The sequence below is a fragment of the Notolepis coatsorum genome (assembly GCF_963971535.1).
Source record: "Notolepis coatsorum genome assembly, chromosome: 19".
Lineage (NCBI taxonomy): Eukaryota > Metazoa > Chordata > Actinopteri > Aulopiformes > Paralepididae > Notolepis > Notolepis coatsorum.
Window position 1 is genome coordinate 92317130 of NC_140183.1, and position 15534 is coordinate 92332663.

Consider the following 15534-nt stretch of genomic DNA (forward strand, 5'->3'; position numbering starts at 1 on the left):
CATCCATTAACATGGTGTGGTCAGCAGCATTCATTAACATGGTGTGGCCAGCAGCCACATTAACATGATGTGGTCAGCAGCATCCATTAACATGGTGTGGTCAGCAGCATCCATTAACATGGTGTGGCCAGCAGCATTCATTAACATGGTGTGGCCAGCAGCATCCATTAACATGGTGGCCAGCAGCCTCCATTAACATGGTGTGGCCAGCAGCATCCATTAACATGGTGTGGCCAGCAGCATCCATTAACATGGTGTGGTCAGCAGCATCCATTAACATGGTGTGGCCAGCAGCATCCATTAACATGGTGTGGCCAGCAGCATCCATTAACATGGTGTGGCCAGCAGCATCCATTAACATGGTGTGGCCAGCAGCCTCCATTAACATGGTGTGGCCAGCAGCATCCATTAACATGGTGTGGTCAGCAGCATCCATTAACATGGTGTGGCCAGCAGCCTCCATTAACATGGTGTGGTCAGCAGCATCCATTAACATGGTGTGGCCAGCAGCATCCATTAACATGGTGGCCAGCAGCATCCATTAACATGGTGTGGCCAGCAGCCTCCATTAACATGGTGTGGTCAGCAGCCTCCATTAACATGGTGGCCAGCAGCCTCCATTAACATGGTGTGGCCAGCAGCATCCATTAACATGGTGGCCAGCAGCCTCCATTAACATGGTGTGGTCAGCAGCATCCATTAACATGGTGTGGCCAGCAGCATCCATTAACATGGTGTGGCCAGCAGCATCCATTAACATGGTGTGGCCAGCAGCCACATTAACATGATGTGGTCAGCAGCATCCATTAACATGGTGTGGTCAGCAGCATCCATTAACATGGTGTGGCCAGCAGCATCCATTAACATGGTGTGGCCAGCAGCATCCATTAACATGGTGTGGCCAGCAGCCTCCATTAACATGGTGTGGTCAGCAGCCTCCATTAACATGGTGTGGTCAGCAGCATCCATTAACATGGTGTGGTCAGCAGCATCCATTAACATGGTGTGGCCAGCAGCATCCATTAACATGGTGTGGCCAGCAGCATTCATTAACATGGTGTGGCCAGCAGCATCCATTAACATGGTGTGGCCAGCAGCCTCCATTAACATGGTGTGGTCAGCAGCATCCATTAACATGGTGTGGCCAGCAGCCTCCATTAACATGGTGTGGTCAGCAGCATTCATTAACATGGTGTGGCCAGCAGCTCCATTAACATGGTGTGGCCAGCAGCATCCATTAACATGGTGTGGCCAGCAGCATCCATTAACATGGTGTGGCCAGCAGCCTCCATTAACATGGTGTGGCCAGCAGCATCCATTAACATGGTGTGGCCAGCAGCATCCATTAACATGGTGTGGCCAGCAGCATCCATTAACATGGTGTGGCCAGCAGCATCCATTAACATGGTGTGGCCAGCAGCATCCATTAACATGGTGTGGTCAGCAGCATCCATTAACATGGTGTGGCCAGCAGCATCCATTAACATGGTGTGGCCAGCAGCATCCATTAACATGGTGGCCAGCAGCATCCATTAACATGGTGGCCAGCAGCATCCATTAACATGGTGTGGTCAGCAGCATCCATTAACATGGTGTGGTCAGCAGCATCCATTGACATGGTGGCCAGCAGCATCCATTAACATGGTGTGGTCAGCAGCATCCATTAACATGGTGTGGCCAGCAGTGGCCATTAACCCTTTCCCCGCCAATAACGTCATACGACGGGTTTCAAGTTCATGCGAATTCTGCCAATAACGGCGTACGACGTGATTCTGATCATAATTTCATATTTTCGCCATGGTATTCATATTTCACTCACAGAGCCTTGTCGGATGCTGTGTGAGCCAGCACAACTCTGCAACGCTTCAATACTGCCACCTGGTGGCTGATCGGCGAGTTGCAACCGGAAGTGGATCTCTTGTGATCGCGGTGCGTCTCCCTATTCCGTCCGGCCACTCGTTTATCGTCGCAGGACTCAATACACACACCGTGGATATGGATCTTTGCCATAACTCAATAATCTACATGATTTGGGCGTGTATTAGTAATATACAAACCGGAAATGGATCGCCTCGATCCCCACCACATAACTGGGATCTGTTTGCTCCACTCTCATCGCCCAACGGTACGAGGAGACGGACGTGAGTTTCAGCGTTTTTGTTTATCATTTTCGATACAAACTGCTCTGATCAATATATCACCCATACTACATGAAGCATCTAACGACTATCACGGAATTATAAACAACCCCCCCCCCCCTCCGTTCACCCGCGCATGATCAGTCATAACGTTTAGGACCATGTACAGTTGAAATTTTTTATATAGCGTCGATCGGTATCAAACTGCATTTGATGATCTAATATATGCATTTGTGCCTATATCTCACGTTCTGGGAAATACTGCAGAAAACGATAAAAACATATTTATACTCTAGACGGTATTTTAGACGGTATTTTCGTATGAATGTGTGAATGAAAAAGTTAAACCTTCCTACATCCTGAACGATAGATAATCGATGTTGAATGGGCCATAGTAATGTCAATTTAGCAATACAATTTAAAAAGTGATAGCCCTGCAAAGAAGGTGAACATCTCCATAGACTTACAGTGCTGGCAGAGATCAAACAGCGATGGATATAAGCATGGCAGAGAATGGGTTAACATGGTGTGGCCAGCAGCATCCATTAACATGGTGGCCAGCAGCATCCATTAACATGGTGTGGCCAGCAGCGTCCATTAACATGGTGTGGCCAGCAGCGTCCATTAACATGGTGTGGCCAGCAGCATCCATTAACATGGTGGCCAGCAGCATCCATTAACATGGTGGCCAGCAGCATCCATTAACATGGTGTGGTCAGCAGCATCCATTAACATGGTGTGGCCAGCAGCATCCATTAACATGGTGTGGTCAGCAGCCTCCATTAACATGGTGTGGTCAGCAGCCTCCATTAACATGGTGGCCAGCAGCATCCATTAACATGGTGTGGCCAGCAGCATCCATTAACATGGTGTGGCCAGCAGCATCCATTAACATGGTGTGGCCAGCAGCATCCATTAACATGGTGTGGCCAGCAGCCACATTAACATGATGTGGTCAGCAGCATCCATTAACATGGTGTGGTCAGCAGCATCCATTAACATGGTGTGGCCAGCAGCACCCATTAACATGGTGTGGCCAGCAGCATCCATTAACATGGTGTGGTCAGCAGCATCCATTAACATGGTGTGGCCAGCAGCATCCATTAACATGGTGTGGCCAGCAGCCTCCATTAACATGGTGTGGCCAGCAGCATTCATTAACATGGTGTGGCCAGCAGCCTCCATTAACATGGTGTGGCCAGCAGCATCCATTAACATGGTGTGGCCAGCAGCATCCATTAACATGGTGTGGCCAGCAGCATCCATTAACATGGTGTGGCCAGCAGCATCCATTAACATGGTGTGGCCAGCAGCATCCATTAACATGGTGTGGCCAGCAGCATCCATTAACATGGTGTGGCCAGCAGCCTCCATTAACATGGTGTGGCCAGCAGCATCCATTAACATGGTGTGGTCAGCAGCATCCATTAACATGGTGTGGCCAGCAGCATCCATTAACATGGTGTGGTCAGCAGCATCCATTAACATGGTGTGGCCAGCAGCATCCATTAACATGGTGGCCAGCAGCATCCATTAACATGGTGTGGCCAGCAGCCTCCATTAACATGGTGTGGTCAGCAGCCTCCATTAACATGGTGGCCAGCAGCCTCCATTAACATGGTGTGGCCAGCAGCATCCATTAACATGGTGGCCAGCAGCCTCCATTAACATGGTGTGGTCAGCAGCATCCATTAACATGGTGTGGCCAGCAGCCTCCATTAACATGGTGTGGCCAGCAGCATCCATTAACATGGTGTGGCCAGCAGCATCCATTAACATGGTGTGGTCAGCAGCCTCCATTAACATGGTGGCCAGCAGCATCCATTAACATGGTGTGGCCAGCAGCATCCATTAACATGGTGTGGCCAGCAGCATCCATTAACATGGTGTGGCCAGCAGCATCCATTAACATGGTGTGGCCAGCAGCCACATTAACATGATGTGGTCAGCAGCATCCATTAACATGGTGTGGTCAGCAGCATCCATTAACATGGTGTGGCCAGCAGCACCCATTAACATGGTGTGGCCAGCAGCATCCATTAACATGGTGTGGTCAGCAGCATCCATTAACATGGTGTGGCCAGCAGCATCCATTAACATGGTGTGGCCAGCAGCCTCCATTAACATGGTGTGGCCAGCAGCATTCATTAACATGGTGTGGCCAGCAGCATCCATTAACATGGTGGCCAGCAGCCTCCATTAACATGGTGTGGCCAGCAGCATCCATTAACATGGTGTGGCCAGCAGCATCCATTAACATGGTGTGGCCAGCAGCATCCATTAACATGGTGTGGTCAGCAGCATCCATTAACATGGTGTGGCCAGCAGCATCCATTAACATGGTGTGGCCAGCAGCATCCATTAACATGGTGTGGCCAGCAGCATCCATTAACATGGTGTGGCCAGCAGCCTCCATTAACATGGTGTGGCCAGCAGCATCCATTAACATGGTGTGGTCAGCAGCATCCATTAACATGGTGTGGCCAGCAGCCTCCATTAACATGGTGTGGTCAGCAGCATCCATTAACATGGTGTGGCCAGCAGCATCCATTAACATGGTGGCCAGCAGCATCCATTAACATGGTGTGGCCAGCAGCCTCCATTAACATGGTGTGGTCAGCAGCCTCCATTAACATGGTGGCCAGCAGCCTCCATTAACATGGTGTGGCCAGCAGCATCCATTAACATGGTGGCCAGCAGCCTCCATTAACATGGTGTGGTCAGCAGCATCCATTAACATGGTGTGGCCAGCAGCCTCCATTAACATGGTGTGGCCAGCAGCATCCATTAACATGGTGTGGCCAGCAGCATCCATTAACATGGTGTGGCCAGCAGCCACATTAACATGATGTGGTCAGCAGCATCCATTAACATGGTGTGGTCAGCAGCATCCATTAACATGGTGTGGCCAGCAGCATCCATTAACATGGTGTGGCCAGCAGCATCCATTAACATGGTGTGGCCAGCAGCCTCCATTAACATGGTGTGGTCAGCAGCCTCCATTAACATGGTGTGGTCAGCAGCATCCATTAACATGGTGTGGTCAGCAGCATCCATTAACATGGTGTGGCCAGCAGCATCCATTAACATGGTGTGGCCAGCAGCATTCATTAACATTCATTAGCAACGCTTCAATACTGCCACCTGGTGGCTGATCGGCGAGTTGCAACCGGAAGTGGATCTCTTGTGATCGCGGTGCGTCTCCCTATTCCGTCCGGCCACTCGTTTATCGTCGCAGGACTCAATACACACACCGTGGATATGGATCTTTGCCATAACTCAATAATCTACATGATTTGGGCGTGTATTAGTAATATACAAACCGGAAATGGATCGCCTCGATCCCCACCACATAACTGGGATCTGTTTGCTCCACTCTCATCGCCCAACGGTACGAGGAGACGGACGTGAGTTTCAGCGTTTTTGTTTATCATTTTCGATACAAACTGCTCTGATCAATATATCACCCATACTACATGAAGCATCTAACGACTATCACGGAATTATAAACAACCCCCCCCCCCCTCCGTTCACCCGCGCATGATCAGTCATAACGTTTAGGACCATGTACAGTTGAAATTTTTTATATAGCGTCGATCGGTATCAAACTGCATTTGATGATCTAATATATGCATTTGTGCCTATATCTCACGTTCTGGGAAATACTGCAGAAAACGATAAAAACATATTTATACTCTAGACGGTATTTTAGACGGTATTTTCGTATGAATGTGTGAATGAAAAAGTTAAACCTTCCTACATCCTGAACGATAGATAATCGATGTTGAATGGGCCATAGTAATGTCAATTTAGCAATACAATTTAAAAAGTTATAGCCCTGCAAAGAAGGTGAACATCTCCATAGACTTACAGTGCTGGCAGAGATCAAACAGCGATGGATATAAGCATGGCAGAGAATGGGTTAACATGGTGTGGCCAGCAGCATCCATTAACATGGTGGCCAGCAGCATCCATTAACATGGTGTGGCCAGCAGCATCCATTAACATGGTGTGGCCAGCAGCGTCCATTAACATGGTGTGGCCAGCAGCATCCATTAACATGGTGTGGCCAGCAGCATCCATTAACATGGTGTGGCCAGCAGCATCCATTAACATGGTGGCCAGCAGCATCCATTAACATGGTGGTCAGCAGCATCCATTAACATGGTGGTCAGCAGCATCCATTAACATGGTGTGGCCAGCAGCATCCATTAACATGGTGTGGCCAGCAGCATCCATTAACATGGTGTGGCCAGCAGCATCCATTAACATGGTGTGGCCAGCAGCATCCATTTACATGGTGTGGCCAGCAGCATCCATTAACATGGGCGCCAAAGTGAAGCGTTTGTTCCACTCCCAGCGTGTTTCAGCTATTATGCACAACTTTGCACATAAAATATAATAGTACTGAAAGCCGAGTTCCTATATTCCCAAGAATCCTCAAGAAAACACTTTCCATCTGAAATGGCGTGCAGTCTTCCCAGAGATTCATATTACAGGGAGAGCAGTGGGTGGCTGCTTTTTGGTTACAATTTGTGGAAAATATTACGCTTGCATCAGATATTGGGGGTGATGAGTCACAAATAGGGCACACATAATAATAAAAGTGATCCAACATGGCTTCCTGTGGGCTCCCAGTTGCTGTAACCAATTCCCTCCTCGTGGGGGAGGTAGGCTCGTACCTGGTTGAGGTTGGAGGCCCAGTTCTGAGCCTCCTTGGCCTGAGCTTTATCTGTGTCTTGTTCGTTTGTCTTGTCTTCCACTGTGACACTGCCCTCGCCAATCTGCCTAATGAACCGCAGGAACTACACAACAATGAAAAAAACAAACAACAACAACAACGATACAGTGCTATTACTATTACCATCACTAAGGGGGGGGGATCACATTTGCATTCAGGGGTTAAGATCATTCTCATGTATTTCTTTGCAGCTAACATATTGTTTTAACTGACATCAAGCCAACATGGGAGGCTGGCCAGAGGCAGTAACTGAGAGAAGGCAACCGCAGGAACAAAATTACCACTGAGACTGTTATTACAGAACGACACTACCGTAACTTTAAAGGAATGGGGAAAGGGTATGGTGATAGATATGTAAAAAGGCATGAAACCTAAGATATAAAAGTGAACCAATGACAAACAGGTGCACACACACACCCACAGCTCACCTCTGTATTCTGTAACTTGGGGTCGTCAACCTTTGACACAAGTTCATTGGCTGTTTGCTTCAACTCTTCTCCTGGCTGGTACTCTTTTGTCCTAATGAATCAATACAAGACAGAATTATTAATAATGATTTATTATTAATGTATATAGGAAGCCAGCAGATGACCTCAATATTACAAGTCAGGTGAGCCACAAAACAAATGTACCTCTATATCATCACTTGGATTGGCTGGTTACTTCTACATCAAATGGAGAACTGTGATAACATAGCCATGATCTCAAATCTCCTTTCAGGTTTTGTATGGTTGGTGTACTTTGATAGAAAACAGTTCCTACATGAATCTGATCACCACGCCATGATTCTGTGGACAGTATACTCTTGAGTCCTCTTCCTAATTTATGCAAATGACATGTCGTCAGCTTGTGACTGCAACTTGTTCTTGTTCACAGACGACTCAGCCCTGCTGGTCTCTGACAAGAACAAGTTACAGGTTGAAAAAGCCCTCAGCTCGGAACTAGGCAGAATCTGCACCTGGCTCGCTGATAACAAACTATCATTACACATGGGCAAAACAGAGTCCATTCTCTTCGGATCAAATAACAAACTCAGCAAGACCGACGGCTTCTCAGTTACAGTGGGTGACAATATTGTCACAAGGAAAGATGAAATTACATACCTAGATTCCATCCTAGAGGCAAATCTTTCCTGTGACAAAATGGCATCCAAGGTAATAAAAAAAGTCAACCAACGAACTAGATTCTTGTACCGGATCTCCTCTCTGGTAAACAAGAATACCCTGAAGACTCTGGCAGGAGCACTCATTCAAGGGTACTATGACTATGCTTGCACCGCATGGTACCAAGCACCTCAAAGGCACTAAAAACAAAATTACAAACATCTCAAAGCTAACTGGTCAGACTACTGCTTGACCTTACTCCTAGAACCCACCTCACCCCTGCCCACTTTGACAACCTAGGATGGCTTAGAGTAGACGACAGAGTACAGCAACTTGCAATGGGCCTGGTCTACAAGATACACTACACGACCAAGGTACCCATGTACATGTCAAAATACTTCCCAAAGGTCAGTGAATACCACGATCACAACACCAGAGGGAGCTCCCATGTTAAACCCAGATTCGGCTCAAACAAGGGACTAAACACGTTTCGCAATTATGCCACATCAATGTGGAACGCCCTACCCAAAGCTGTAAAGGAATGTGAATCACTACCCACTTTTAAAACCACTCTCAAAGAACACCTACGGGAGACTGCAATTCAAAACTGGCCCCTGTAAATGTCCTAACCCAACCCCCTCCAATGTACAGTAAATGACCAAGTATGGTTGTCAATATTCCAATGTACAGTTTTGCTTGTACAGTTGTACAGTGTCCCCCACCCACCCCTCCTACCCAACCCCCCCACCGCACCCACCTCCAATGTACAGTCCCCCCACCCATCCCCTTAACAATTGTATACTATTGAGCTGTACTGTACCCATTCTGCAATCTGTTAATAAAGTTTTCAATCAATCAATCAATACCATTAGCCTCACGTAATACCATTAGCCTCACGTAGCACCATTAACCTCACGTAGCACCTTTAGCCTCACGTAGCACCATTAGCCTCACGTAGCACCATTCGCCTCACGTAGCACCATTAGCCTCACGTAGTACCATTAGCCTCACGTAGCACCATTAGCCTCACGTAGCACCATTAGCCTCACGTAGCACCATTAGCCTCACGTAGCACCATTAGCCTCACGTAGTACAATTAGCCTCACGTAGTACCATTAGCCTCACGTAACATCATTAGCCTCACGTAGTACCATTAGCCTCACGTAGCACCATTAGCCTCACGTAGCACCATTAACCTCACGTAGCACCATTAGCCTCACGTAGCACCATTAGCCTCACGTAGTACCATTAGCCTCACGTAGCACCATTAGCCTCACGTAGCACCATTAGCCTCACGTAGCACCATTAACCTCACGTAGCACCATTAGCCTCACGTAGCACCATTAGCCTCACGTAGCACCATTAGCCTCACGTAGTACCATTAGCCTCACGTAGTACCATTAGCCTCACGTAGCACCATTAACCTCACGTAGTACCATTAGCCTCACGTAGCACCATTAGCCTCACGTAGTACCATTAGCCTCACGTAACACCATTAGCCTCACGTAGCACCATTAACCTCACGTAGCACCATTAGCCTCACGTAACATCATTAGCCTCACGTAGCACCATTAGCCTCACGTAGCACCATTAACCTCACGTAGCACCATTAGCCTCACGTAGCACCATTAGCCTCACGTAGCACCATTAGCCTCACGTAGCACCATTAACCTCACGTAGCACCATTAGGCAGCTAATGTAGGATGTAGCAAGGCAGTTGAAAACATACAGTAGATAGAAGTTTAGATGTCAACATAGAAATCTAGCTATGGATGTAAACAACTTGTGTAGACACATAATTGCTCGAGACAGTAGTCATCATCAGGATTGGGTAGTAACTTACTACAATTTCGGGGGTTATGTAATCAGATTACAAAAGATAAGTAACTATAATAAACTCAAATTACATTGGGGAAAAGGTTTAATCAGAATATCATTTTTGATTACATCTTTAAAATATGGCAATTTTCAACCCCCACCCCAGAGAGCTCAGCAGCAGTCTGGGTCCCTTTCTCAATCCAGACCCCTGACGTTCCAATCCAGACCTCAGTTTACGACCCCCCCCTCTGCTAGATAGATAGCCTCAGTCTCGGTTTTCATTTTGTAGATTTGTTGTGTCATATAATCTCAGACTGTAGCAAAGACTTGACCTCTATCCCCAGGGGCCCAGACTGTTTTTCAGGTTGTGTACCTACACAGGCACGGCAAGGTAGTGGAAAAGCCCTACAAGTGACCCATAGGCCTTTCACACCGGCAGGGCACTGGGCTGGTTCTGGTTCAAAACCACATTTTGAGACCGAAACTGAAAGATTCAGACCGAAAAAAAATTGGTTCGGAACTTGAAAAATTGGTTCTCAGCTGGAACCAAAAATGCAAACCATGACGTCATATTCTAGGCTGTGAAGACAAAAGGAAGAAGGAAGGAGACGAAGCCAGCGACCGACAACAATGTCAACAATGTAAGTCAATGGAACAGAATTATTTGCAGTGGTCTGCCAAGGAAACAAAATGCTTGGTGGCAATTTGGGCATCAACAGAGTTCCAGGAACAGCCAGAGAGTAGTAGTAGAAAGAGCAAGCTATAGGCCGAACTTGTGGAAGAGATGGCCAATGCTGGGTTCACTAGAACGTCAGACCAAATAATTAATAAACTCAACTTAATAAACTGCCTTGTGCATTGAGCAATGCCCTCCATTAATGACGGAGGGTGGTGTAACTTTGGTTCAGCTTAAACTGGTGTTACGCGGGCTGGTTCACCAGAGGGCACCAAGATTCTGAGACTGCCGAAAAACATCTCATCCACAATACATAATACAATTACTTTCAAAACAAATATTAAGAGATATCTTGCAAACATGTCAAGTATGTAACTGTTATCGGTGTATTTTATCTTTTAATTTTTTTTGACTGGAATGTTAGATTTTATAATGTAAATTTGTATATTTGTATACATTTTTAATTTATGTGTTGTTTTAATTTTTTATTCGTATATTTCTTGTTGTACATTTGTATTGTATTTGTTTTGTCCAGGACCCCAGGAACACTAGAGGCTCTTTCATGTGTCTCTGATGGGGATCCTTTAATAAACATAAACATAAACATAAACTCCAGAAGGAAACCAGAGCCTTCTGTCTGAAGCGGTACCGGAGCTCTCCACAGTGGACACTTTGATCCGACCACATTTGTGAAACACCAGCATCTGGGATTTCAGCATAACAATGTCAACTGAAGAAGAGAAGGCATAGCTATAGAAATGTTTTACATAGCTATCATCTGAGAATGTAAAAGCTATGGCAATCAGCAACATAAACAATGGCAGTTATTCCAATTTAGATTGTTTTTGGGACAAAACTATCAGTAGTGTTCCACAGATCCTTGCCTTCAATTGGATACTAACATGACTGGAACAGCTGGAATTGAACCGGGAACCTTCCGATTACCGGACGACTGGTCTGATTTGACCAACTGTAAATGCTGGATATGCTAAATGTGTTTTATTTGCATTGAAATGTTTTGAGATGTTTAATTTTGTATTTGAAGTTTGATTTTGAAGTATTGATTTTGAAGTAATCCAGATAGATTGTAAGTCTAAACCCAACCCCCTCCAATGTACAGTTCCCCCCCGCCTACCCAACACCCCCCCCCCCCCCCCCACTCCACCCACCCAACCCCCCACCCTCCAATGTACAGTTTCTTCCCCCTCAAATGTATATACTCTCTTTTTAGACTCCTTTTGTACACATAAACAGTACTGTATATTTGTAGATCTGGTATGTCATAAATGTCTAGATGCAACAGTACGCATGTATGTCATATATGTTATGATGAATTGAAAATGGGGGACCCTGATGTAAACAAGACGAAAGTCTTTCTCTGGTCTGCATCCCCTTAACACATTGGGCGCCATGGTTATGCCCATCTCATACCCCTCTCTGCCACCGTTGAAAGCCTATGGAGATGTTTACCTTCTTTGCAGGGCTATAACTTTTTAAATTGTATTATATTGACATTACTATGGCCCATTCAACATCGATTATCTATCGTTCAGGATGTGGGAACGTTATATTTTTTTCATTCATACATTGTTGTGAGCGTCGAGAATATAAGTATGTTTTTAATCTTTTCAGCTGTAATTCCAAAAACAGTAGTTATAGGCCCTGAAGCATATGATAGATTATCGATTGGCGTTTCTTTCCTATACACGCTATATTAAAAAATTCAAATGTATATAATCGGTATACATTATGCTTAATCATGCGTGAAGGAAAGGGGGGGGGGGGGGTCGTTTATAATTCCTTGATCATCAGTAACGGCTTTATTTAGTATGGGTTGATATATTGATCAGATGGTTTGCAGTGAAATGAATAAACAATTGGGCTGAAAATAACGTTACTGTCCTCTTACCGTTCGCCGATGAGACTGGAGGAAAAAGATCCCAATTATTTGACGCCGATCTCCTAGATCCATTTCCGGTTTGTATGGCGCAATAAACGCCGAAATCATATCGATTATTAAGTTTAGAAAGCGATCCAAATGCACTATAGTGTTTGTCTGGAGCCACGTAACAAGATATCACTGCCGGAGGGATTTCCTCGATGCACCGATCGGCACTTCCGGTTTTGGCGACAGTGTAACTCGCCCGACCATCCACCAGGCGGCGGTATTGAGGCGTTGCAATCTCATACAGGGTCCCACTGCAGTCCGGAGGTTGGCTGGATGAATTATGAATGCCATGGCGAAAAAATTAAATATTGATCCCAAAAAAGTCGTTCTTGGTGTTCAACGCATGGCGGGCAAAAACGGCGTAACTCGTAATGTGTCAACAATTGTGTGTATTGAGATGTACTGTATTGTACCCATTCTGCAATCTGTTAATAAAGTTTTCAATCAATCAATCTTCTTTCTGTGACAATGTTGCATTAGCTACAACTCAGCTAGTTAGCTAGCTTGATGTACAGCTACTTGCCAACATGATGTTTTGCTTCACAGTGCAACCAAAAAAAATTGACAGCTTTCGCTTTTAGCATTAAAATGCTGTGTGAAGTTAGTGTTACTGGTGGAGGCAGCTGGTCTACTTAACACATTCGGGGCCAGACCCAAGATATCTCGGGTTAACTCGCTGACGCTTGAGCGCCAAACCAGAGAAAAGTCGGGTTTTCATCGTTATTTCTTTTATTCGATATTTCCATTCATTATCCATCCAGGGAGCCTGGTGTTATCATAGGGAATGAGTCTGAGATCCCAAAAGTGCAATACCGGCCGCATCCTACCAGGCGGCGGTATCGAGCACCCTTTGAAACTCTGTGTCTTGAGCTGTGCGTCGATTATATAGGTCCGGACTTTTCCATGTCGGGCAAGGGGAGCGGTTGTCCCGATCGGCTTGAGGAGCGTCAAATGCTCCAGATGGATGATGTATGGCGGATTATGTTGGCGACGGAGCCTATGAGCGGCGCGGAGCGGCCGAGAAATCCGCTCTTCGCTCTGGACGCCGTAGTTCCGCTCTCATTCGCTCATGTTGCCCCCCCCCCCCCCCAAGCCGCTCAGCGCTCGCTCAGCGCTCACCTTCATTTGCGCATCAAGCGCTCCGCGCGCTCCTACCCGCTCAGCAGAATTTTTAATTTTTTTTGGAGCATGATGTAAATTAGCTTGATTTGACCAAACTACAACAGTCTGCACCCCCTGGGCCCCTTAACAATTGTTTGTATTGAGCCGTATTGTATTGTACCCATTCTGCAATCTGTTAAATAATGTTTTCAACCATTCTACTAGCTTTACTATGCTAATGTACGCTAGCCTAGCCGCAATGCTAAGTGTTTATACTGGCAGATCCCATTCACGTTAGCATGTAAGCTAACAACATCAGCGCTCTTTTTGTGAGACTAAACTCTCCGCTCTTGGTGGTACATTGTGTTGATGTTGGTTTCGTTTCATCAATAAATGAGGCAGAACACAGTGAATGTATCATTTTTTTTTATTGCACTTTGTTTGTTTCTTGCTGAAAATAAATGTTGCTAAATACTTCCTGAGGTGATTTAAAGATGGCGGATTTCTGTTTTGACTTAGCAGGATGTGTAGTGACTAGTGACGCCTTAACCCTTCTGATTGGTTGAAAATGGCCTTCATGTTTGAACTACATCGCCACCTATTGCTTTGGCATTGTACTACATGTATATTACATCAGTTTAAACCACTGTGTGATCGTGTGCACTGAGCGGCTCGGAGCGGAGGACAGCTCTCGCTCCGGAAGTCACTCTGACCCATTTTAAAACCCACTCCGCGCTCACTTTAAAAATCCACCCGCTCCGCTCGCGCTCCGCGCCACTCATATGCTCTGGTTGGCGACACGATCGACACCAATACTGGAACTCGCGATCAGATAATTGGAATATTCTTTTTGGGGAACATCCTAGTCAAGGTAAGGGCTATATGATATCAATCTTGCGTTGATCAAAGCATGCCTTCATTGCGATCCGAGCGTATGTGTGTAACGCTAGTCCATAACATATTCCGTTGGTGACAATCAAAGCATAAAAAAACGACCCTTTCATGCATTCATGATGGAACATAATACCTATCATATGCATTTGATTTTTTTATTGTAGCATGTGTAGGGACGGAACGCCAATGCATTTAGTATAATACACATTGGGGGCTATTATCAGCCTCCCAGGAATTACCCTAAAACCATACTTATATTCACCACGGTATAAAACAGGAATGAATGGAATGATTTTGGAACAGGAATGATTTTTATTTAATTTTTTTTACATATTGAACGATAGATACTAGATGTCAAATGGGCAATAGTATTATATCCATAGCTATAATATATAATATAGTTTTAGCCCTGCAAACACCACCACGTATTCCTATACTATATCTGATCAACATATCAACCCATACTAAATAAAGCCGTTACTGATGATCAAGGAATTATAAACGACCGCCCCCCCCCCTTTTCCTTCACGCATGATGAAGCATATTGTATACCGATCATATACATTTGAATTTTTTAATATAGCGTGTATAGGAAAGAAATGCCAATCGATAATCTATCATATGCGGTCAGGGCCTATAACTCGCTTTTTAGGAATTACTGCAGACATTTTTTTTAAGATTCTGTGATAAACGCCCTTTAGTGGAATACACAAAACACGTTGTCATTTTTCGGCCTATTTATGAATCATTTTCAAATAAACGCTAGATTATCGATAGTATATGTGTACTTATGCACGCTAGAGAAGCGGGCTGAAAAATCTATTATTTATTTCCTGATCAGTACACACACACACACACACACATATGGGACACGCTGAGATATAGGTTAAAAAAAACTCTGATTATCCCAAGACTGGTAAAATAGATTCCTTACCTCAGATCAGATGTTCTCCAAAAAGATTATTCCAATTCCTGATCGGCATTCCAAATATCGATCGTGTTTATTGATCCAACGCTGGGTACTGGAAACACATACTCCACGCTGTTCTGCGGCTCGGCAATGAATGGGATCGTCTCCGGTTACATGCCTGACAAGTAAAATGTGGATTCCGGAG

General features: G+C 45.4%; 1 protein-coding gene across 2 annotated transcripts in view; it reads right to left on the reverse strand.

Moving 5' to 3' along the window:
* Positions 1 to 15534, reverse strand: part of pex5 (peroxisomal biogenesis factor 5) — a 113491-nt gene that overhangs the window by 55464 nt on the left and 42493 nt on the right. The window contains exons 7-8 of one of the 2 annotated variants that reach the window (XM_084336044.1): positions 7308 to 7398; positions 6821 to 6943 (exon numbers count right to left, since the gene is read on the reverse strand). In XM_084336044.1, coding sequence (XP_084192170.1) covers positions 6821 to 6943; positions 7308 to 7398 — 214 coding nt within the window. The remainder of the gene's footprint in view (positions 1 to 6820; positions 6944 to 7307; positions 7399 to 15534) is intronic. The other variant, XM_084336045.1, reaches the window with a different exon arrangement.